Source organism: Homalodisca vitripennis, chromosome 2 (genome assembly GCF_021130785.1).
Source record: "Homalodisca vitripennis isolate AUS2020 chromosome 2, UT_GWSS_2.1, whole genome shotgun sequence".
Classification (NCBI taxonomy): Eukaryota; Metazoa; Arthropoda; class Insecta; order Hemiptera; family Cicadellidae; genus Homalodisca; species Homalodisca vitripennis.
This window is the reverse complement of record NC_060208.1, coordinates 56,659,016-56,685,135: the sequence shown is the minus strand read 5'-3', so window position 1 is coordinate 56,685,135 and position 26,120 is coordinate 56,659,016. Positions and strand designations below refer to the sequence as shown.

The following is a 26,120-nucleotide window of genomic DNA, read 5'->3' as shown; positions in this document are numbered from 1 at the left end:
TAATAAATATTGAGTAGATTATGCTAGATGCTTACCATTCGCCAAAATACGTCAAAACCTAGTTGAATGGTTAGTTCTAAAAACTACATATTTGTTCTACTACTTATCCCTAGCGGTCTACCAGCAACCACGTTTTTATTGCACACTAATGCCAAGAAAAACGCTAAAATAGCTAAAACAAGTAGTGTGAAATTTTTACCCACTTTGTGTTTACTACACGTGTGGGTGTAGTACTGTCAACCGTCTTGGTCGTGTAGTCACCCATCCCATGTGTAGTACTCGGAGGCTGGTAGTGCGGGTACCATCTCTCTCCACCATTTTCCACTCTTTCCCAGCATCACATTTTTATTCCTATTTTACATTTTTACGGTTTTTTTTTAAGAACTGAAGTATTTTTTATAGTTCGAACCCGTTTTTATATTACATTATATTGTTAACGTAAAGTGGAAATTCGCGCCCAAACAGGGTCAGTAAACTGAATATAAACCACTGAGTTAGCACGGTGAAAAAGTGAGCTGGTCGAATTAAGGATGTCTTGTCAAGCTCTCCTTCCTCCCTCATTTCCCTGTCCTTTTCCTTGTTACCGTTTTCCATTTTATGACGTACAAAATTGAGCACTTCTATAATGAGTTAGGTTTGTTGGTTAATAAAAAAAGCAATTTCTCATTGTTTTAGTTACACTCAAAGCGAATACTGAGTGAACAATTCTTAAGGCGGCAGAAGTGAATAATAAAACCGCGGTGCAAGTCTTTAAGAATGCGTCTTCTTTAATTAGTTGACTCGGGGATAATGTTATTCAAAATTTACGGTCCCGCCCGTCTTAGAAGAGAAAGAACGCTTTCAATTTACCTTTATGCTTGTCTGCCGTGCCGTGAGATTTGAGGATTTTTGTAGATTGTAAAACGCCGCCTGATTCTTTTTAGTATACATTTTTAAAATTAATTCTTTTCTTTACCTGTTCCATTAAGAGTGACATTTAGTTTATGGGTACGGTGTAGTAAATTGCTAACGGGTCTGTTCGTAGGCTACTAATGAAGCTGTCGGCTGTAAGGTTGGCGTACCTTCAAGAGGTCACTTGAATCGTTTGAAATATTACCATTAATGTATAACGTGTAATATTGACATTCAAACGCAAATGTTGCATTAATAAGTGCTAAAGTAAAGAAAGCTTTAAGAATTTGTGACTCAAAATAATGTTTACGCTAAGTAGTAAGCACTTGTCCAGGCCAGGTGTTATCACAGAGGAGATGAGATGACAGTGGCCCCCGACCCAAGCGTCCACGGAAGTGCATTTACAACCCTAATGGTCAAGTCCATTGATGAGCATTCATTGCTTTAGATTAATTTAATTTATCTGATCATATTTAATCTGTATACATCAACATAGAATATGACTTCTAATACTATGTATGTACCTCCTTTTGAAAATTAAGTTAAGCTTTAAATTGATAAAATTGAATAAAAAATTATTATATCATTATAAACATCATTATATGCCGTGTTCAGACTTTTCTATGAATTATTTTTCACCGAGAGAAGAATGTTGTAAAATTATCTAAACACATTAAAAGATAATTTCTGAACGCCATAGTACCAGTTGCCGACTATTGACTAGGGGGTATGTACACACAGATATATGGCGTCGCATCGCTGTCTGTGTATTAGTACTCTAAGAGCAGGCAGGTAGAGAGGGTCGCTGTCAGCTGTTGGTTGAAGTGTGTGATGATTTGAGGGTCTGTAATCCTTCAAGGCTCTCCGGATACAGTATAAAAATATGATGATGTATGAGTATAAAGTGTTCACGATTCAGAGAAAATGACGATTTGTCTGTTTGAACTAGACATTTATACCAAGCGCGCGTAAAAGCCGTAAATTTAATGTGTTGCATTAGAATATGCGATTATAAAATTACTTTCAGTTTGATCTCTTTTTAATAAATATTTTATTGACTATTTTTGCTTTTCCATTCCAAGAAATTGGAAGGACAGATTCAGCATGAATTACTAATAACATTTTTTTCAGGTTATAAAACCAACAAACCACAATTTTTAGATACGTTTTCCGTCTAAAATCTTACTTTGGGTCTGCAGAGCCTTCTACTCGTGAAGGCGGGACGTGGTATCGTGTTGGGCGCTTCCACATGTCGGTTACCCCGGTGCGATCACAGTCACGGGCACCGCGGTTGAAGGCAGGCGCAGGCCGAGCGCAGCGCAGGCGGCTTCGGCCTCAGTGTAATTATAAATATCACGCCCCGCCTGGCCCAGCATGACCTTGAACCTGATTGTTGTGTTTTCGATTCGCCCCCCCCCCCAGTACCGGCACCTTGCCGCCTCGCAGGGCGTACGCGTTTCCGCTGCCTTGCGTATGTACGTAGAGAGTGATGCGTCAGTCAGTCCGTGGCCCGATGTTTTATGGGGTGCGATCACCCTCGTGGCATCCCAGGTCACCCAGGAGTCGTAAAGATTTTTCTGGGAAGGCTGACCCTTCTCACCTGCGGACATTACTCCACCCCCTACCCCCCAGCCGTCGTTCAAACCTCCTATAGAATTCCTAGTCCTAGTCCAATGGATAGATAACTTGTGGGTCCAATCTTAATTTTGAACGAATAGTTTAAGTTATTGTAGATCAAAATTTAAATGCTGTTGTATTTTCTTTCGTGGAGAAAACTATTCAATAAGGTTATGTTTGCTATTCCAAAGTGTATAGAAAGAATTTCCCAATAAAGATAAGAATGATCTGAGAAACAAATACAATGGCATTGAGCGTTCTAAATTAAACAGGAAAAGAATAGCAGACTAATTGTAAATTGTACTTCATGCTTGGTTGAAAATAATATTCTAGTGGTGTCCAAGTTTTATATATGAATATATATATATATATATATATATATATATATATATATATATATATTCGTCTCTCAGATTGGGTTTGTTAGTGTGTATTAGATCAAAATTATGTAAAAGATTTTGGAAAACAATGTAATGTTTTGATCGTTTGATTTGGATTAGCTTATTGTTATTACGAATTTGTAATGTTTCCTGCTTTAGTGAGTGATAATAATAATAATAACTTTACTGACACACAAAATACTTGCTTAATATATTATTTATCAAATATAGAACCAATTTTAATATATAGCGTAGAGAGGAGGATTATTAAAGTCAAAGAGAATATATATATATATATATATGTTTGTGTATATAAGATAATGTTTTGATACATTATCATATTTTATATCCTACTTGACAACTGCAACTTAGTCAAAATACTACTTTTTCTTTCTTTTATATAAGAAGCCTTTGGGCATTTATTTATTATTATTATATATATAATTATAATTATATATATATATATATATATATATATTATATATATATATATATATATATATGAAACTCTAAATGCTAAAAGTTCTTTGTAATTCAGCCAATGTTTTGATATTATTTATGATTATATCTTAGGTGTAAAGTAATTAGTGGGAAAAAGAATGTTGTAGTAGATACATGTAAAATGTAAGACTCACTTGGTCGGTTGTTGGGTTGTTAATTAATGACATTTGCTGAGAAACTCTTAATCTTGCCCAGTAACAAGGCTACTCCTTGACACATCTCTTACTTCTCACATCCTTAAAATTAACTGTGAAACAAGATAGTGTATGGACAGTTAGTAAGAAAAGGACTAATATGTTAAACAATCATGATTATTTCCTGCTTGAAGACTCAACAACGCCCATTGTACTTTTGTAACTTTTATTCCTATCTGTATAGTTTTGTATCAGTGTTGAAGTCAGAGTGGGCAATATTCATGATTTTTACAAACCTTGGAGATAGTAATACTTCACAGTATTGAATACAACAACGTTCATCACCAAATGATACTTATAGTTGCCACCATTAATGTAATTAGTGTTTTGTCTTTAATATTTTCATTTTAGTTCTCAAGATGCTTTAGAAAGTGCGCAATGTAATTACAGCCATTAAAACAAATGTTTTCTATGTCTCTTGTCTGTGCCCACACATGTCCATGCCATATTTAGAGAAGAAAAAGCAACATTACTGTGAATCGAATATTGTTAAATTTATTAGAAATTATGTTGTTTTATATCTTTCTGGGCAATAACGTGTTGCAGTTGAAATACGAAGGATAAAGCGGCTTGATTTTGTTTATATATTTTAAAAACACATAATAGGGAAATGTATTTTGCATTACTGTTTAGGCTACTATTAGCCGTGGTACAACTTGGTCACCGGTGGGACAACTAGTTTACTAGCAATCGCTTTCAACCAGCTGTACAACATCATTAGTTTGGAATCATGGTATTACAGACTACAGAACTCCTGCTGCTTCTTGTTCTTTCATTTAGAAAGAGTAGAAGGGTGAGAAGGTTTAGGAAATACTCGATGTTAGTACTTAGGTTTAGTATGTACAAAACCATATACACAATATTTGATGACCTTTGTGCTCATGAAAGTAACCTTTTAAGTTTTAAATTATTCGTAGTTGTCGAAACCTTCATTTGAGGAGTTACTTTCCTACACAGGGGATTATAATTTTAATTATAGGGTGTCCTATTTAACTGTGCTACCACCAGTTTCTCAGTCTAAATTAATGGTTCAATCTCAACAAAATGGTATTGGTTTAAAGTTACAAATGTGAGCTCATTGAAAATAGCTTTGTTATTATTCTTTTCATTAGTTACAATAGTAACACCTGAAAAATGTCTAAATTTAAGGAACAATATAAGCTGTTATTTTATATGGATTGAACCCTTTGAAGTTGTATTAATGCCATTGTGTATTTCTAATCTAGATCTTCAATTGGATGTTACCACTCGACCTATGCTCTCATTTCAACTTTTCTTCTGACATCTTGTGAGCCATTTTCTGATATAATGAAAAATAGATGTTTCAAACTTTTAAAAACACGCAGTATTGGGCTGCAGCTTTTAAATGAGTCAGTTAAAAGGAAACTTTCCAAGAATAACTACATTTTAACATGTTTGTTCATGTACAAATTGTAAGAAGAAAATGATGTTCCTTAAGAAAAGTTGAAATTCTAAAATCCTATTTTTTGCCACCAAAAAGTAGACAAAGTTTTCCATTTTAATTTTTTTTTGAAATTAGTCGTTTTGAGATACCAATGGTGGCACTAATTAAAATGGACCCTCTGTCTTGTAATATAACAATTATAATATATAATTAAATTGTCTACTTTGCATGTGTGAACATTGCAACAGTGCCACCACTAGTTGTATGTGGCTAATATGCTACATATATAGCAATGCCCCCTGACCCAGCTGAGACAGAAACAGTTGATGGGGCTGTAGCAAGGTTCGAACACCTTTTCAACTAGTTGTAAAACTATTTTTAGTTGAGCAAGACAACACCCAGCAAAAACTATGAAAGATAGAGACATGAAAATGTGTACACAAGTTTATCTAATGTCCTAGAGGGTCACTAAGGAAGAGTCCTCTCCAACCTTCCCCACTGGCCTAAAAAGTTGTGAAAAAATTACCAACAAAAATGCATTGGTGCAACCATATGTTATTAATTAATTGAACGAGCCAGTTAAAAGTAATCAACTGCTCTATTTAAACATTGTATCATGACAAAACATATGTTTAGTTAAAATTTTAAATATGTGTCCATTTATGCACATGTGGTAAAATAAAAACCAATCGCGATTTTGATTAACATCTGAAGCTCTTAACCACGAATATAAAATATATACTCAAAATATGCCTACTTGTGTTTCAAAACTAGATAGCCGTACCATTTATTACTATTACATCAGAAGTGTGTTAGCTGAAAAACTAAAGACTTCGACCTTACAATGGCCTAAAATAGTTCAGTTGTTACCGAAATCATACCTATTCAATCAATAATCATTGGATATTGGAGAGAAATTCGAGTTGTTTCACTGGTACTTATAAAAACTGATTCACTCTCTGACTTAACAGCCTCAAAACAATTCTCCTTAAACTTAAATCTAAAGTACTAAATGTATATCTTAAAATGTAGATTCAATATCTGTCAGTGACTATTACTTATCTCAGAGATGTTTTGAATGTCATTTAAAAGAAATATGCCAATGATGACCTTGTTTTTCAGTAGAAAATTGCTAAACTGTTAAAATAAATTGAAATAATAAGTGTTTCTTAAAGGTAAAATTTACCTTAGTAAATATTTGAAGCAAGTTCCAATACATTTTAAGACCAAACAACTTATTTTCTATTTTTTTTTTTTTAATTTTATCACCTTACATCAAGCATTTACTAAAAATTGAGCTGTGATCAAAAGGCAAAATAATTACTTAGATTAATTTGCATTCCAAAAATATATAGTGATTACAACTCTTGTTATCAATTCATTCAGTGAAATTACTTCAAAAATTCGCTGTGTATTCTGGATTTGAAACCTGTTATAATTAAATTAAAAATATTGCAATAAAACAGATTTAACATTTTTATGTATTCATTTAGTTGTGGTTTCACATTTAAAATTGTCAATGAATCCTTCCAACAAGAAATTATATTTGATATTAAGAATATGCTGTTGCCTCGTGTTTTAATAAAACTGTAAACGTCGAGACAACAGTGTAATAAAACGTTGAGGTCTAGATGCAATGCAGAGATTGTCACAAAGTGAGAACAAGTGTCCCAGTATCAAAGCGTTTGGCTTGTTTGAAGTGAGCCCCTCACTTAAGCCCTTACACCTCTGTCGTTTCGCTTTGAGTCACTCACCGCCTGTTCACCCGCTGTTATTGTGTTTTCTACCATAATTTCATATTATTGCTGAAGAGTTCTAGTTCTTTGTGCAGTTCGTCAGGAACAATTTGTTTTGAATTACACCAACCTCTCATCTCTTTTTGAGGAGATTTTATAAAGGCACATAATGCTCGTTAAAAATTGAAACATTAATAGGCGTTGCCAAATATTTAGTCTTTTGTTATTTGTGTCAATCAACTCAACAACTGAAAATAATTTGTTTTTGTGTGTGAATCGTTGCTTTGAATGGTCTTTCACTATACAAGATGAATATGAAATCTGCATTGGCTGTTTACCTCTTGTTGGCACAAAAGCTACAACAGAATGCTTGGTATTGCAAAAAGCATCACAATGCTACTGTATTCGGTTCAGTAGCAGTGAATTATTCTGTTGTTGACAGGGCGGTGGAATCAGAGCAGTTACTCAACAGTATCAAGAGACACGTAAACTCAGTATGGTCTGCAAAAGATGTGATGACCTGTGTGGTTTTGTGTTCACTGGTTCTCACACTGAGGAGGGCATTGGGATAATAAGTTAAGGGATATCTTCCTTGGCTAGTAACACACCTTTCCTGTTTGCTTCTAGTTAAAAAGTAGGAAAATACAAATTTAATCTCTTTAGGAGGTAGGGTGATAAGATCTAACATGTCATGGTAATTCACCTATCACAAATAAGATTATGGGGATGGTTTGATGTTAATGTATATTTGATTCGTTTCCTGACACCTGCAATATGCAAGAACCTCTGTTATAACTTGAAGACTTGTAAATGAGTCTACGTCTTCCTTAGACATTTAGGAGTTGGAATTTGGCATTGAAACTGAATTTCAGCACCTATCTATAAATATTAAGATTGGAACTTGTAGTTTGAATGTAAAACTGTAAGACTCTTCTAGAAGCTATAAGTTATTGGACAGTTCACATTGGAAACTGGTGATCTTAGTAGAAAGCTGTTCATAACACTTACATCATACTTATCCATTACACTTATATAACCCAACAAACCATCCGCTCTGAGCTTAAATTGAGGATAAAAACGAGCCCAGTGATCCTGTGACCATTGCAAATGGAATCATAAAGCAATGCTCTTGACATAAAGTGCAATTTTTAAAGGTAGAAAACCATTGATGGACAGCGGGTCCGTTTTGCAAGAAAGAGACGTACAATTCTGATTAGGTATATACAAATTTATGTCATTATTCCTGTACTGAGCCAAAAATATGATATAAAGATCAGAGATTGGAAAACAACGGTGTACTGTGTACTTTATCATTTTACAGAAATCCATACCTTTGACGAATTATTAATTAATTAATTACTTAATTTATTAAGTTAAAATAATTTTAACATAGACAATTTAGTGTTTGTAATTGTGCACATAGGCATGGTTTGAAAAGGTCTTGGTGTTCAGTTTTGTATGTGTGTGTGCTTACCGTGTGAGAACTCTGGAAAAACCAACACAGATTTATGATGCAGAGTTAAGATTAAGATTTATGATGCAATGTTTCAGAATTCCATTTATTTCATTGGTACTAATAAAAACTTTCCACTCTCCTCTTCATGGCTTCCAAATACAAATTTTTTAACTTTTAAACAATTATTCGAAAATGGATTAGAAGATTGGCATATCTTCCAGTGACTTATTACTTATTACAGTACACTTAAAGGATATGCCTATGATGTTCTAGGAAATAATGTGGGAAGCTGTAACTGCTATTAACCATAATATATTACAATATGTATCCAATTATTTAAAAACAAATAAAAAGAGAACAATTGTAGAACTGGGAAAGGTTTTAAAACTACAGTAAAATATTAATGTTTCTGTGTTAAAAACAATGCAAATTAAAACAGATTATTTGCAAATCAGGTAGTGTAAAAACTGGATACAGTAGAGTAAAAAGAAATATATTTTACTCGAAAATAGATCTTTGTATTGATATGGTATTAGTTATTGTTTGAAGTGATTTGGAATGATTGAGATTTTAATATAAATGTAGGAGATAAAAATTCAAGTGTATGATCACTCACTATTGCATAACAAATCAGTGCAATTCTATCTGTTGTTTCTGCCCATCCAATTCCTATAAACTGTTGATTGAAACTTATTAAATAGTCAAATCTAAAGCTGGTCAAATGCAACTCAAGAGAAGAAAACTTGCTTGGCTTTCTCTCAATGCATTGGGCAATCTCCTTCAGGAGTGCATTAACCAGCTTGAATCTCTAAATTACTTAACCACACTGACAAAAACTGTATTTATATGGAGTTAATTAAGAAACACTTTTTGTAGCATTACGTTTTTTTGTGGAATCTTGTAGTATGCTGTATGTATGCAATGTGTTAAAATTCAGTTAGTTTAGTAAATACATGACAGCTGTTAGACAATATTAAATTCTTAATCCAGTCCACAATTAAGCGGGGAAAAAATACTAGTAATTGTAATTGTAATAAACCCCATTTCATAAACCTAAACTAAGTAAAAGTTATAATGTGTGTTTTTACATGTCCAGGGTCGCAGCCCAGAGTCACATGTCACACACCGCATATTGTGACGTGCCAGGAGTGAGTGGTTAGTGACTATTCTGCCATCTGACCGTCCTGAAAACTGCTCCCTCCATCGGCTACACCATTGTGAGTAAACATTGTGACTCGTCTTGTGTTATCAACAGGTGATTGGGTAGGGACTAGGCGAGATATACATTTGCTGTGAAGAACTTACAAGCCGATGAGATCGGTCGTTGTCTATTGTGGAGCCACAGACTTTAAGGAGGGCAGATTTAATTGGCCTCTTGTAGCTAAAGCGAAAGAACACAACTGTGTATTTGGTATTGACGTAATGACATTTGTTTTTATCTGTGAAATTATGTTTCTATGCATGCTGTTAAGGAGATAACTTTATTCTCACTGGATTTCAAACCGTCCATACAAGTCTTTTGAATCGTATACTGTTGTTTATATGTTATTGAAAAATATTAACCCATATGTTTTGGATAACAGCTTGGTCAAGCTTTTAGATTACTGCTTTTTATAACATGAGGTCCATTAGCAAAATACCATGTCTGTTTCAGAAAACCGATACTATGATCTTGCTCTGTGGCTTTGTCTGTGTTTCATTTCCTGTGACCATTTTACTCAAGATACACTTTACATGCTTTAATATGTCAACAGGTCATGGAATATTATTTTCTTGTGGTGTTCATTAGCAGTTTGGAAACACAATAATAGCACGGTTTTTTAAACTCCTAGAATTTCAGGTATTAGTTTCTAAAGTAATAAACTGGACAATTGAAGTACGGCAAATAGCGGTTATAGTGATTTTTGTCAAATCACTATGACTTTTGTTTTAAATTGGTCAACTGTTAAAACTGTTTAAATTGGTCAAATGTTTAAAATTTCTTTAAGTGCCATAAAGTGCACCCTCAATTTATTATAAATTAGTAAGCAGATTTTCTGACCTACTCCACAAATACAAAAATTAAGTAATTTCAAACTTAATATGTATGAAGACTTGGCAAACTAGTACTATGTAGCTCGCATGATTTCCCAACACATTTTGTTACATCACAGCATTAGTAGAACAATTTTCAAATGAGTAGGGTACCGAATTAAAGGTGATTATTGATGAATCCAAATGTACTCCATCCATTTTGAAAGAGTCAGGATGGGACGTTGCTAGAGTTAAAAAGTAAAATTGTATAAAATAAAAAATGTACATAACTATATCAAAACATATGTGAGTGAGATAAAAATATTTTTAGGGAATTAGATATTCTTAGTTTGTCTTAGAACAACTTCTAGCCTTAGTTTGTAGGCTTACACAACTGGTGTCATAATACCTTAGTTTTCCAGTGTACTCTATATGAAAACATTACTAACAGAATCAAAGATATGTTAGTTTAAAATCTATTGGCTGATGATGGCTCTTCATAGTGAGGTTTAAATATTTTAACAACTTAATTGTGTTAGCAATGATTCGACATTGTATGAACCAGAAACTTAAATTTCAGTTAGAACTTATGTCCATATGTGTCTTCCACAAGTATTTTCAAAATATCATCAAAGTATTTTTTTAAACACACTTAAGTAAGATGTAAAATCATAGAGAGATTAATGAAATACGTTGTAAAACGAATACATAGCCTACTCAAGAAACTGAAATGTGTTCAATATAGTGGGAAAATGCAGGTTTATGTAATATACTTTTGTAGAATAATTAAAGTGGATCTTTCCTTGAATAATCCTTATATATCTGGCAGTCACATGTTTACCAAGCCCAATGTCGAGAAATAGGTGAACTTGAGTTATCTCAAAAACATATTTTTATACTATATACTATAAAAGGAGAGCTTAGTTGCGTAGACAGTGTTTTTTTTAATGGGTGAGTTTGACTCGTAGTTTTATTTGAAGTTTAATGATATGTTAACTGACTTGAGAAGGGAAATCTGAACAAGTATGAGTTACGTGAGACTTATATATTGTTCAACATTTTCTTTGCCCTTGTCAATAAGATGATTAATATCGTACATAGTTTGTTACTTTGTGTAAATGCAGCTCATAATTCATAATTTCAAACATGGTTATACTTGGGACTGGTGTTTACTCACACAAATTGGTTATGTCCAGTCCCTTATTAATTGAGTTAGGTCCAAAGTACCAGTAACATGTTACTAATGGATCAACTCTTGTACACGGCTTTCCTGCCATTAAGTCACTTATTGGTCAATTTTACTTAGGAGGAGTTTATTCGACTTGTAATAATTTAGCTATTAATATTAGAATACAAAGAATACAATGATATTAATCAGTGATATCCATGGACTTGGAAAAATAGTTTAAATGTGAACTTCAAATTAATGTAAAAAGTTAGTCAAGTCAAATTGAAAATTTCAATTTCTAATCATTGATTGTAACTGAATAATCTATTACGCTGTAAATAAAATTCAAAAAATATCTAGGATATGAGAATAATTTTGGTTTAGAACCAAAATATAGAAATGTGCTGTTAACAATTAATGTTTTGATCTCATAATATTTAATTATCTTCACCAGGTTGTCTTAAAATTAACAAAAAGAATTATAACGAGTTAGATGACTGAGTCGCAAGAGATGAGGTGAAACTCCCACAGTTTACACAAAACGTGTAACATCGGATATGAAATATATTGTAATAAAACTACTGAGACACGAGTGAAAAATATTGTGGGCAGACATGAAGAAAATAAAATGAGAGAAATTAAGGAGACAGTACTGCCATGGTACTCTGTTCTCCAATGCTTTTCTAATTGAACATGAAAATTTTCTTGCCTATCTTGCAATGTTTTTAACAGATAAAAATGTCTTGATCAAGTGTAACTTGCTGTCTTGGTCGAGAAAGATTCATTGTTTTCCTGTTACTTTCAGAATTTCTCGAAGATACAATACTAATATAAACAATCTTTTGAGATTTCTCAGTAGTACTTTGTTACTGGCCAAATTCAAAAGAGTCACGTTCCTGATTACTCGAGTCATTTAGTACTTTTAGTCTGGACTGGATTGGCCTCTTAATAGTTCACCCAGATGGTCTATTGTCAACTAGTTTAAAGTATTTTATTTCTAATGCATTTGTGTGTTTACTGAATATCTGTTAATTACTTTAAGCGAAATAACGTTCTATATATACATTTCAAGTGTTATCAGAAGTAAGTGTACATTATACCTAAGTGAACTAATGTTAGCCATGTATAGCTGTAGTAGTAAACTTTTAAAACTATAAAATTATAACTTATACTTCTGTATTGAAACACATATAACCATTGAGAAGTTGCCAGTCTGTAGTGATATTTGATGCTGCCACATCAAGATAAGCAGGTACCATAAGAAAAAACAGACAATGATAACCACTGCTTTTATTGTCCTTTATGAAAGAAAAGACTATTTAGACTATTGTCCCTGAAGTTCTTGCAAATTTTCTATCTAAATAGAAATAAAATGTTGTAAAAATTGCTTTTTGTTTTAATGGTTTTGTATTTAGTTGAATCAAAATATGTACAATTTATTAGTTTAGGCATTCTGAGAGTTGCATTAAATGATTAACCTGAATGTAGCAATATGTAGCTACCTCAAAAATTATTTAAAAAAAAATGTATTAACACTGAACAACTATTAACAATATTTTTGCAGTAAATCTATTTTAATTAAAAATTAAATGTTTATTTCGTTGGGAATAGGCAATTATTACTTTTTACCATTTCATAGATAAAATTGTAGTTTTATAAATTGTTGGCTTTTAATATTCCACTTTCCAGAAACTGTAAATTGTTACCACAACATTTTTTTTCATCCTAAAACTACTCTTATAAGCTATATCTTTTTTGGTGATCTCTTTTTAATTTCTTGTGCAGATTTTTTTAGTTTCACCTTATATATCCTTATTCTTTACTAAAGATATATTTATAGCTTAAATGTCTATTTATTCTTTTTTGTGATGGTGGGTAATATGCTAATACACAGTTGTGGCACTAAAACTCCCTTTGTTCCAGGCATTATTCCTTCTCGTGATTGCTTTCCACACTACTTCAAAAGGAGTTTACTATCGCATTAATCTTTAAATTCATTTAAGCTGACTGAGACATTAGTTTACATCTTCATCTGAAGTATCTTAGAGAAAACACTATAGAGTCTAGGAGGCAGAGCTCTGGGGCAAATAATTTTATATGGAACAGTTATATGCAGTTGGATGTATTTTTTGTATTTCAATTTAGGGTTTTTTGGCATTGCAAAAAAGAAAAGTAAGGAAGTAATTCCAAAGTAAAGCTTATAAAAATAGAAACAATACATTTTTTTCTAATTATACAAAATATCACCAACAAACTTTTATGCAAAACATAAAAAATTTCGCTATCCATAAAGTATTTTTATAGTCAATAATAACATTTTCTGTTTCTACAAAAGACCATATATTCCCATTCAAACATTTTTAGATATTTCAGTATGCTTACTATATTTTCAATCTTTCAGTACGTTGTAGAGGATGCAATTTCTGAAAAGAAGTAATTTTTTTCTTATGTTTACAAAATGCAATGATTTTTTGTTGCAAAACCAGAGAAGTGGTTTTCCAAGGAATGAAAAGTTTATAATAACACGCAATGTATTGAAAAAGAAATGCTTCAAATGAAGTAAAATTAATTACCATAAAACCTATTCACATACAATTCCAAAGGCAATTCCAAATTCCAAGGCATTTTGGGTTGTAAAAGTTTACTCAGACACGCTTGAAGATGAGTAGGTCACACAATCTCCTATCGAATTCGAGTGGGTGTAATGTTCGAACTTGTCTTGGCACTTGTAGTGAATACCAACTCTGCACTCAGCTTACCAAATTGTGGTTTTTCTTTTTACACAGGTCATACTCTAGTCATCCCTTAGATTTCTGACTTGACACATGAAAACATGTGATTCGTGATTTGTTGAAATATATGTAACGGAATGGTCTTAGAAAAGAAAGGTATGAACAGATGACCAGTGTAATTCAACAGACTTTTTTCGCATGTGCTATGCTCATTAGTAGAGCCCAGAACTCTTTAATCTCTTCAACAGTCACATTTAACCAGTTGTACAGCAGTGAATGAGGACGAAGCCTCCATGTAGCTCCAAATGATCAATGTGCCTTTAAGCAAAGTTGTTTGTTTCCCAAACCATCAGGGTCCATACTAAACTTAAATTTAGAGTCAACTTGCTTTGGCCTCTCAAGGAGATATGCTTTTAACCACATACTGAACAGGAGGAGGAGGAGCTGCGCATGGTGATGGAGCTGATCAGCTGGTGATGGGGGCTGATCAGCTGGTGATGGGGCCTGAGCAGCTGGTGGTGATGGCTTCTGGGATGCAAAATGCTTGTGTCTTCCTTTCCTGGGCTATTTCTCGCCTTCATCACTTGAGCTCTCTTCTTAGTTATCTGGTTTGTAGTTGTACCCACTACTGCTTGAAAATTTTGAGAGGGACACGTCTAAATCTAAATCTTCAGAATGACCAAATACATCATCACACCGAATACTCCTTTTTCTTCACTTTATATGATCTATTTGCTACTTCTATATCTGAAAGATTTGCCTCATTTAGGCCTAGAGAGGAGGAGAATCCAGAAATGCCTTCAGATGTATTGCAGCCAGGGGGAATTTAAGCGGATGTTATAGGGGGCGTTTGACAAAATTCGTCTACTTAACAGTCAGTTAGAAATTCATCACTCTCACATTGCCTCAGATCGTCTGACTTATTTACTAGGTCTCTTATAGTGTTCAATAAATAAAGAAATTAAAATACACAGTAGCCTAGGCCTAGGTGATTAATGTTTATTGCACAAGTTTAGCCTACAAAAAGTTAGGCTTACCTGTAAATATCACTAAATTATTGCTCAGTAACAAAATCACAAATAAAACTCTTGTTTACAATGTAGTTCAAAAACACAAGTCAAATTCTCAATGAATGATGATGACAGTGCATCACAATGGAAAAGTCATTGTCTTGACAAAATGTTGTTAAAATTTTCACCAAACAAACACTTTCAATACACAAAGTTCTAAAAGATATTTATACCACTTGATGGTAATTTCACAATAAAAAGTTTGATGTCACTTGATACAATTACAAACGCTATAATAAAATAAAAAACTACAAAATACCAGCGACTAGTCAAAACTATAGAAATGTTGCTAACTGTGTTTGGAATTCCTTTTTTTTTTTTAGACCAGAGAGTTTGAAATAGATGTTTGAAACAGATGCTACTGTTGAAGAAGGAATTGCTGAAATAAATTTCCCGTGCCAACTGTAGAAGAAAAATCCTGGTTTTTTTCATTGTGTCGAAGTGGGTGAACAGAAACGGCAAACCAACGTTTTCTATTGCAACTGTATAATTTTGGTGTAGTAGTGACTAGTTGTTTTACTGTGGAATAAACATTTTTAAGCGACAAGTTACTATTCGTTTGAGAGATCCAGAGTTTAAATATGTTACAAATCATAAAGACTCCATATTTTGAATTCTAAAAAATCAAAAGAAGCTAGTTTAGTCAAGGATGTAAAAACTTATAATAAACTTAAAAATGAGGGATTAAAGAATTTCCTTTTCTGTCTTATTTGCAGGATCAGTTATTGACTAAATAAATCAATACCAGCAATAGTGGATGCATTTATGTAATATCAGTCTGTATTTATGGTGGTCAAAAATAAATAGATTATTATGTAACAATCTAAACTTCAAGTAACAAGTAAGTAAGTAACTCCCTTAAACTGTCAAGTAACAAGTATGCAAGTAAATAAACAATATTTGAATAATAAATGGCTACTTCCCCATAATTTGATGTTACAGATGTTTGCAGCATATATAGAATTAATCAGCTATTTCTGTCATTTTGATGTATATATATATATATATATATATATATATATATATATATATATATATTATAATATATATATATATTATCTAAGCAACTAATGTGATCTAATGTAAAATAATTATTTGTATGAATAAATGTCAGATTTCTCTGTTAACATGTGAAGATCTAGTAATTTTTTCCTCTTTTCGATTAAAATTAAATTTTAAACTGCCAGGGCTTAAAAGTGAACAGGGGCAAATAAATAATACGATTTATAATCTACTGTTATATAGGAAGCAGTAAGTAAAATGTTAATAAAGTAAAAATCTCTTTTAATGTAATATCCTTGTCTTAACAACTTTATTGAAATAACTTAATAATAAAACCAGATGTATAGTAAGATTTCTATACCAAAGAGGTATTATAACAAACAGTTAATTCCTTTGTCACAACAATATAGTCTGTGTTTCTGACTTTCAAAATGCATTGCAAAATACAACATAATTTTAAGTTTTTCTTTTTTTCAAATTTTATCTAAAAAGTCTTTTCTGTTTCATTTGTATTAATGTTTAATTCTTTATCACAAAAGCGGAAAAACAAAGAAATCCTATATAGCAGAACACAATTTTAAAATGGTTTAATTTTTATTTGTTAAACAATCTAGAGTTCACATTTTGACAAGATTAAAAATAGCTAACAAAAACAAAGTAAATAAACATACAAGGTATATTAAATTTGTGCAGATTAGTTTTGAGGTTTACTTTTTCAAAGGGGTAGTAGCGTTTAGTAAAGTTAATATCAGGAAAATTCTGTAACAGTTTCTCAAGTAGTATGTTTCATATCTGATAATTTACCCTGTTTTGTTGTTAAATTTTAAGTAACCAATGCTTAAAAGTGAACATAAAATAATAGCAAGTTTTGTAATGTACTGTTAAGAAGAACAAGTAGTATAATCTTGTAAACAGTAAGACTATATCTTACCACCATGAAAATATATTCTTTGAAGACAACTCAGTAATACCTTTTAAATCTGTTGTTACTGGGAAATTCAATGGGTTTCAATTGGTTTGATGCTATAATACAAAGACATCTAGGAGAACTAGACATCTTCTAGTGGCCCATGTGCCTGCTGTCAAATTTGACAGGCATCAAATCTGAAGGGCTTGTTTTCACAGATGATTGAACATTGCTGCCCATTGTACCTGGCTAAGGGATCCTTTAGAACCAATGGTCCAATCATATTTCTATAGACAGGTAAACATCTGTATTATTAGCTGTTATTAAATCGTATTAGGTTTCGGTAGAACATCTGGTGCTCTTCTGTTTGGGATTATGAAATGGATGAAGCATATTTCCTCGAACATCCATTGTCATCATTGATTTTCACTGCCTAGCGTTCCTATTTTGATGATTCAGCCCCCGAGTTTGCGCACTACGGCGCAGGGGTGTTGATAGTACCCCTTCTCTCCGAGTCAGTAGCGACCGTAGAGCGGTAGTGCCACGAGCCAAGTAGTTCCTGTGACCTATTGTTCCGAGGGTCGGTCTCACCTGGTGGTGAATTTCTCCATTGTTGGAAATCCTGATACTGGCAATTATGAGGGTAGGTATCGTAGCTGTCATAACTGGTATACTGGAATTATGAACTTGATGGGACGAGACATTTCAATAGGGGCGAGGGGTTAGCTTATTTATTCCGCTTTGGTGCAAGTTTAGGATAACAAAAACTGCTCTTCTACTTTTACGGCTCAAATAATTCAGCTTTTGTTCTCATTTTAATATTGGTTCGAGCTTTTTGTACATTGTACCTCTGCCTATTTAGTTATAATGTTTTTCTATTTTCCATTCTGCGTTTCCAATAATCCTTTGTTGCCCGGGGTGGTTCTTGGGGTGCTCGATTTGAGAAGTGGGGATAGACCTCCCGTCAGAAAGCTGCTATCGATCGGTGAATGGTTGGTTTGAATTGGCAGAAATCAAATCTCCCCTCCATCCTTACAGAATTTCTTTTCTCTGATCGGAAACCCTCCGTGGTGATTCATCAAGAGCAATTGCGTCCCTAGTTTTTTGTTCTATTGAATTATAAAACATGTCTATAGAAACCTAATGCTTAATTTCTATTAAGGTTACTTATCGTAGACAGTTTATAGTATTTTTTATTGAATATTAACTGAAAAGAAGTGAATAACTTTATTTAGAAAATATATTTAATATCATGACAAGCTGCAAAAGAAACAATTATTTATTAGAGTGAGTGAGGTGCATTTATCAAGTGATAAAGTAATAAAAGATTAAACAATTATCACTACTAAATCCAAACAGAACTATTGTCAGTTCTGTTAAGAACTTTATTGGTACATTTTATCAGAATAAATTGAGGATTGAATGACCAGGTTGCATTCAGACACTTAAGATAGATTAATCTGTAATGGTTTAAGATAATTATTCTAGAGTAATTAGTGAGAACCCATTAATAGCTTTCCTATGTCTTATTTTTAAGCATAGTATTTGTTACTGGGAGGGCAAGAAAATTGTTAGGCCTTGAAAGGCCTGGTGAAATAAATTTACAATTATTGGAAAATTGTGTGTGTGTTTTTTTAGTACAATATATTTACAGTTTACTGAAAAACAAATTAACTGAATAAAATATTTTTAAATTTACTGTGTGTGTTTTAATAATACAACAGGCCTATTATCATTAAATTGTGCTAAGAAATGTATAATTTGGAAAAATTTGTCGTAACGACTAAACATATGCTTATGTTGTCATGTATACAAATGGTCCACGAGAGATAATGAAAGTTGTTAGACATCATGAGTATTGTTGCTGTGTTAATTATCTTTATTAGGTTGTTTGTAATCTAAAATAAAATTACATTTAAGTTTTATATTTTTCCTTTAGGCATGCTTTCATACTTTGTGGTATAAATGTAATAAATCAAATAAATAAATAAATCAAATAAATTTGTGAACAGATTTCAGTAATCAACTGTTTGTTTACAAATCAACTCATGTCAATACCTATATTAATATCTAAATTTAAATCTATATTTTATTAAAATGTTTAACTATAAGACAAAAACACTAAAAAATAAACTCATTATTTTAGATAAGCAATACATAAATTTGTAACATAAAAGAATCTTTTAATCTCTTAATAATAAGTAGAAGAGCATTTGTTCTCCTGAGGTTCAAAGTAAGAGAAAGCCTTTTTTGCCTCCAGCTTTACATATGACAATGTTGGCATGTTATTCTGTTTGGTATGCAATTATCTAACAATCGCTCATTTTGACACCTTACATTTCTGGTAATGAAACAATCGTTTGTGTATCAGTCTCACAGTTTGGAGCCTACAGAGATCTCTCACTGAGAGCAAATTGGACCACTTTCTATGGTGAGAAAGTGAGAAATGTGATCAAATATTTGTTATATTATAACAAATCTTAGGGTACAATTTTACCTCAGTGAAAAAACAGTATAAACTTTCCAAACGCAGAAAGAGCGTAGTTTAAAATACCAAGAAATTTATCTTGTGCAGTTTCGATAACTCAGGAATGAAAGTGATAAATCTTTTTTAAATTCTTAATTTTTTCATTGCTCATTGAAACATATTTTCAACATGCTTAAGGTCTATTATGACTTCTATGACTTTTTCAAATTTCCTATCCTCTAAGTAGTTTATCTCAAAGCAACACAGAGAGTATGAGTTCATTACCTCCTTTATAGATGGTGAGAAAAAATGCAAAAGTATTGTCAGTATATAAGTAAAGGGAACACCATATGACAATTCATTTTCAAGATCAGTGGTGCAAAAAAATTAATATAATTGGACTCAGACACGAACCGATCAACAGATTCTAAAACCACTTTCAAAACCAGACTGATTTTGAGAATGAATCTTAATGGCTTGTTTGGGGGGAGTTAAGATTATTAGCTGATCAACCACCACTTTCTCTAGAATTTTGAATAAAGATGGCAAAATCGATATAGGCCTAAAGTAGGTACCAAATGAAGATTTCTCATTTTAAGTATGGGGATAATGATACTTTGCTTTCAAACTGTAGAAAAGCAGCCTGAAATAAGGAATAGGTTGATCAAATGAGTAATATTGTTACTAGTTTGTACTACCTACATTTTGTAAAAATAAGTGTTACAAAAATCACATTTGTCATTATCTTGAATTTCTCAGCAGTGCACACACTCAATACCAAATTAACAATGGCAAGCCAGAATGCAGCCATTACTTTTTCTATGTATTTTGTGCTTAAGTTTGCATTTCTGACTTGTTCTGTATGGGTCACAAATTTGTCGTATGTTTACTCCAATCAAAAATATCAATGCAAAAAGTCAAGTCTTTGTGGAGATAAAATTACATATGCAATGCATTTTTATAAAAAAAGTTTTGAATTTTTCATTGTAAATGTTTAAATAATGTTTCCCTTTTTATTTCATTAAATAGAATGAAAACTCTCCAATAATTCATCAATAATTAAGATCTATCCAATCTAAAAATCAATAAATTGCATGGAATAAAGTAGAAATAAATAAGGTTTTTTCTAAATTTCAAAATTTTTCTCTAATGGTATTAGAGAACGATACTATAATCAGAAATATTGTAAAGTAAAGAGAAAAAAAAACAAGAAATTTACTACTAGTATATTGTTAAAAAAACATACCATTCCAATTTCTAGGAGCAACCAATTTTCTAAACAAAACACCAGAATTATAAAAAGTTAAATATATACGCTGGGTCCTACATTTGATAAATAAAGTATTGTACTCTCATGGTTTCTCTAAAAGTAAAGTTGAGATAATATTACCTGATATAATATAATAATAATAATATATTTGTTTTCTCAAACAAGCATTACAAGAGTTACATAACAATACAAACTTAACTTAATCTAAATGCCAGATCTGACCAGTACAATGCTGTTGAATAATGTAACAGTGATATAAAAACACATAAAAAAGCTTCAAGAGAAGATAAATGTGAAACCTCCAAGGCTATGCCTGTGTGGAGGGACAATTTAAATTTAAAAAATTTGAAATAGGCATATACAGTAACACTTTAAACAATTTTATTATGAAAAAAAGAAAAAACTCCCAAACTTAAAACAAGTATAATGAAATTTATATTGCATTAGTTGTTATTTCGTTTGTCATTAACAAAAAACCACTTGGCGTACTAATTATAGTAATAGTGTTTAAAATTCATTTATAAAATTGCATTAAAATTTCATATAACCTTTCAGAATCGAAGAAGGTTCAATGACTTACTTGACTATTGTAAGAGATAACATGAGAATGTTGTGTTGACAGTACTGGCGCGATGGTAGTGCAGCGTAGTGGCTGGCGGGAAGGCTCCCCCCTGCAATGAGTGTCCCTGCTGACTCTTCCAGCGCACAGTCCATCACTTTCCACCAGAACTCGCCCCGACCACCTGTAGTACCTGGTAATATGGTTATAGCTAGTTGAAATAAGAGATTTTTGGGTGTAAACAACAATTCATTTCCAGTCAACTATTTTATTTGATTGCATTTTTCTACAAGAATTTATCTTTGAATGTCATTTATTGTATACTAAACTTTCTTAATGTACTGAATGTTTTGAGGTTGATACATTAGAGTATTTTAAGTTTTTCGTAACATGCCAGATTGAAGCTTATGAGACAAGAAATCTTTAAAATTGTTCTCAATATTCAGTGAGGAAGTAGATTTTGTATGTGATCAGTTGTGTTTATTTTTGTTCTGTTCTGGGTTTATTATCACTTTAGTTAGATCAGACAGTTTAGTGGCCAGCCTAATTAGTTTTATTGACTTCCTTTGTTTTATTAAGCATGTTTAATATTCTAGTTGGTCTACTTCAATTGTAATTAGACCTTGTAGCCCAGAGTTTGATACCTCTCTCTGTATGCAGGAGAGGAGACTTGTACCGGAGTCCAGTCACCACTAGTGCAATGGGGTGGCAAGCTGTGTCGCGGGGGCTCTCCAGTCCCCACGCCACGCCGCTCCACCCTCTCGCATCACGAGAGCTTGCCGGGTAAGTAACGTTGGTTAGTCAGGTTGGTCTTGTAAATTGTAAAAATGTTTTGAATTAGAATCAATGAATCATAAAGTTAAAACTATTATTGTATGAAAATTACTAATAAAAGTAAAAACATTAACAATGCTTCAATATTTGGATATAAAATACAAACAATTGTAGCTATAAGGTATCTGTGAATTTAGAGTTGTGAAATTCAGTAAAGAATCATTGTTTTGGACAGAAGGATGTGCACCATTGGGGTTCGAACCAGAGGGAAGCAGTTCGCCAAGTGCGCGAGAGCCACAATCACCACCTTCGTGTCTCCGGTGGGCACGGTGTCTGCCTGCTCTGCTGGAGGATCCGGATGGAGTGGAGTTGTTCAGACGGTACCTAGAGGGCGAAGGACGCAGCCATGCAGACGCGCTCGACTTCTGGTTTGCTTGCGAGGGCCTGCGCAAACAGACCGATCCGGAAAAGATAAGCCAACTTGTACGAGTCATTTACAGGTTCGTGGATGTATATGTTAATGATAAAACTAATTGATTATGCTTTTTACCATTTCTGCAGGAACTATACTCTACTATGCTTAAAAGAGAAAGAGGAGAGTTACATGTCAAGATATAGAACTATGTAAAGTTTCCAAAATCTAATTAAAAAAAACACAAACAAAAAACACTTTTGAAATTGCTCTAGGAGTTCTCCTAGTCACTCTAGAGAGCTAGGAGAGGTGTCATATTTCATTATATTACATATAATTATCACATATTAATATAATATATCTCAGTGATATAAAACACAGAATGAGTTATGTTAAAAACATTTTGTCATAATATATATATAAAGATTTTGATTGAAGATCTTTCAAAATGTACATAATTTAAATTTTAAAAACTTTTCATGAAATCTTTGTACTGTTGTAAATAACATTAAAGTATAAATGTGGGTTGATAATGGGTGTATTGTTTAAAAAATTCTCATAGAACTCATTTTTCACAGTAAATCTGTTCTGACTGAATAATAACACTTATCTTTTTTTTGAGGTCTTTAAAAAAAAATTAATTTAACTTTTCAAGCGTGTCTACCACCTATATAAGCGGCTGAGATGATTGTTAAAAGGCGGTTATAGACGCAGAGAGCTTTTACTATAAAAAACTAAAGTATCTGTCCGGGGCAAAGATGAACTGCACAAAGCAAAACAAGGAGTTTCTCAACAATAACCTCATTTTAAATTATATAATTACATATTACAAATAAAAGAGCTCCACAAGACTCTTGTTTTTTGGACTGTAGTAATGTCAAGGAATCCAAACAGTCTTGAATATGTAGACATTTTTGCAAATAAAATGGTCACAGTTTTTATGAAACAAATATTATTATTAAAATAGAGGTTAAATAAATTAAACATATAGTTGTGCTGTTAAAATCAGTGTTAATAAAAACAGTTCATTAAATTTAACAGGATTTTTCAATTAATATTTCGTAACTGTAGAGACTAAGATTGGGTTTCTTGCTGTTTTAGTGACCAGTGGGGCGTAGCCCAGAGAGATTTTCGAAATAATAATATGCATATATTTATCCCAAGTACCCTAAGAATGTCTATGTAAAATTTCAGTACAATCAGTTGAATAGTTAATGCGTGAAAGCAAAACAAACAATCAAAGGCACTTTCGCATTTATAATACTATTAGGATGTTCTTTTACTCCAGTGTGACTGATTGTTGTATATGGAGATGTCAGCGTTCTTTGCAGTAAATAAACAATTGCTAATTTTTATTTTAAGTTGTTACTGTAGTAGTACATAAATATATTTTCTATAAAAATATATTTAGGTTTTTATTTCTAATTCTTTTATCGTAAAGAGAGTGTGGATTTTTCCATCAAATGTTATTATAATTAATTAATACAAATAGATGAATGTGTATATTATTTTTAACACATTCACTGCTAAGAAAATATTGAACCTCTATGTGGCATGATAAAATATCTTGGCATATATTGCAGCAATGGCTGAGGGTCTATGATCAGAGACTACAGTACCCGGAGTGAGTTCAGCGTGTCTCCCTTTGAAGATGTTAGCATTGAATGTGTTAATTTGCAGCACTTTATACAATGTTTATACCCTTGTTGAGAATGAATTAGTCGAAATATTAAAGGGTATAAGAAGTCATTTTGTTTTTCTTTTACATATATCCATTTTATAATCTTTTCATTTCTAGCATATAAAAGTATAAGGTAGTGGAAATGACTTGTAGTTTTAACACATTGGAGTCTGGCTCGCTATTTGCTGTTTTTATAACCCGGTCTGCATAAATTAATTGGTTTTCAGATTTTTTTAATAGAAAACTCTTAAATATTATGTATAAGATATTATATTTTCTTGAAAGTTCTATCTTTCCTCTTTAAAATGATATGTAAAACTGTATTCCTATAAAATCTAATTAATTTTTAAAAAATTTCAAAACTTACATTTTTTTTAAGAAAAATAAAAACTCCCGCATGTCTTGTGTTACTTGAAAACTAACTTTTGAATAAATAAAACAAGTAATTTCAATTTTTTAAAGGCATTTACTATATAAATATTTACAAATAATTATTTTAATTGCCAAAAAAATTTCAAATGCTAAAAAAATGATTATTGTTGTAGACAGACTGACCACGTCAGTGGATAAACAAAAGCCTCAAACGGGTATGACGTAGTAGCGCCTAGCGGAATTTTTCTGAACTAACAATTAAAGCTGGCTTTCTAATGCAGCAGACGGCACTCGAATATCACTCGAGCAACTCCGTATATCAATCGGCAAAGCTGTGCTCGAGTCATGCTCGAGTGCCGGCCGGGGGTTTAAACAACGGCGCTCGCGTCTGGCTCGAGCGTAGACTCGAATGTGTTAAAAGTATAGCCTTTCCCTGAATCTCTAAAAATTCATTTGAAATAGTGTGGTATTCTTAGAATTTATTTTGTACATTTATAACAAAAATGAATTTGAGATAAACGTTTCTTTGGTTTATCTTTTGTTGTACCAAATCTTGTGTACCGGTAATCTTGTGGTATCATACTAAAATACCGCAGACCTATCCTGCTGGACTGTAGTCTGTCCTATGACACCACTTTGATAGATGTTTGTTCTCTTTATTGAGGCTAGGGTACATATGTTTTACAAACATCTCAGAAAGGAAGATTTATGAGGTATATATACACACAAGGTTATCTTGACACATTAAAAGGCAGATATAGATGTATGAACAAAAAGACAAAATATATAAACAAAGGAGCTTAAAAAACTTGGTGGTGATGAATTGTCACTGTTGAATTCCTTGCATATACCGCCTATGACGAAATTAGGCCATCACAGTTCCATGGCATTTTACAGCTAGTAATAACACTTAGTCTTAGGGTCAAATACAGTATTACTGTCGTTTATATTTGCTTTATGAATGGAATAGAAAATTGGAAGGTTTTACTGTGAAAACTTGGAAATAAAAACAATAGAGATATGAACAGTTTAAAATCACTAGTGGTGATGAATCGTCACTGTGGCTTGATTTCTACTGTGATTTCCTTGTGTGTGATGTAGCTAAGAATTTTTACCCAAAAAAATTATTTGCTTGGAAAAAATGTTATAATTATGCAGATTGAAATATTGGCTTACAATAAGATAAATGTAAAAGTTGAATACTTTAAATCCATGACTGCATTCAAATGGTCTAATTTATTGAGTAAACATAAAATGAACATTAAACTTGGACAAACTGTATATAGGGAAGTTGTTTGTAACAGGGGGTTCCACTGTCATAAAAAATATATAATTTTGTAAAACTTAATAATTTTAAAATGTAATTGATGGAAGTGTTTTCATGTAAAAAATCTCAATGCCTTGTCAATACATCCAACTCTTCTTAATCAGTTAATGAACTTACTAAAAAAATACAAGCCTTTAAGGTATGTTATTTTATGTAATCCAACACTAAGTAACATTATTTGCATCT

General features: G+C 32.3%; 1 protein-coding gene across 3 annotated transcripts in view; it reads left to right on the top strand.

Moving 5' to 3' along the window:
* Positions 1–26,120, top strand: part of LOC124354003 (axin) — a 106,958-nt gene that overhangs the window by 39,957 nt on the left and 40,881 nt on the right. For 2 of the 3 annotated variants that reach the window (XM_046804116.1, XM_046804114.1), the window contains exons 2-5: positions 9,277–9,397; positions 21,432–21,564; positions 22,029–22,151; positions 22,378–22,642. In XM_046804116.1, the coding sequence (XP_046660072.1) occupies positions 21,486–21,564; positions 22,029–22,151; positions 22,378–22,642 (467 nt within the window). In that variant the 5' untranslated portion in view covers positions 9,277–9,397; positions 21,432–21,485. The remainder of the gene's footprint in view (positions 1–9,276; positions 9,398–21,431; positions 21,565–22,028; positions 22,152–22,377; positions 22,643–26,120) is intronic. The other variant, XM_046804115.1, reaches the window with a different exon arrangement.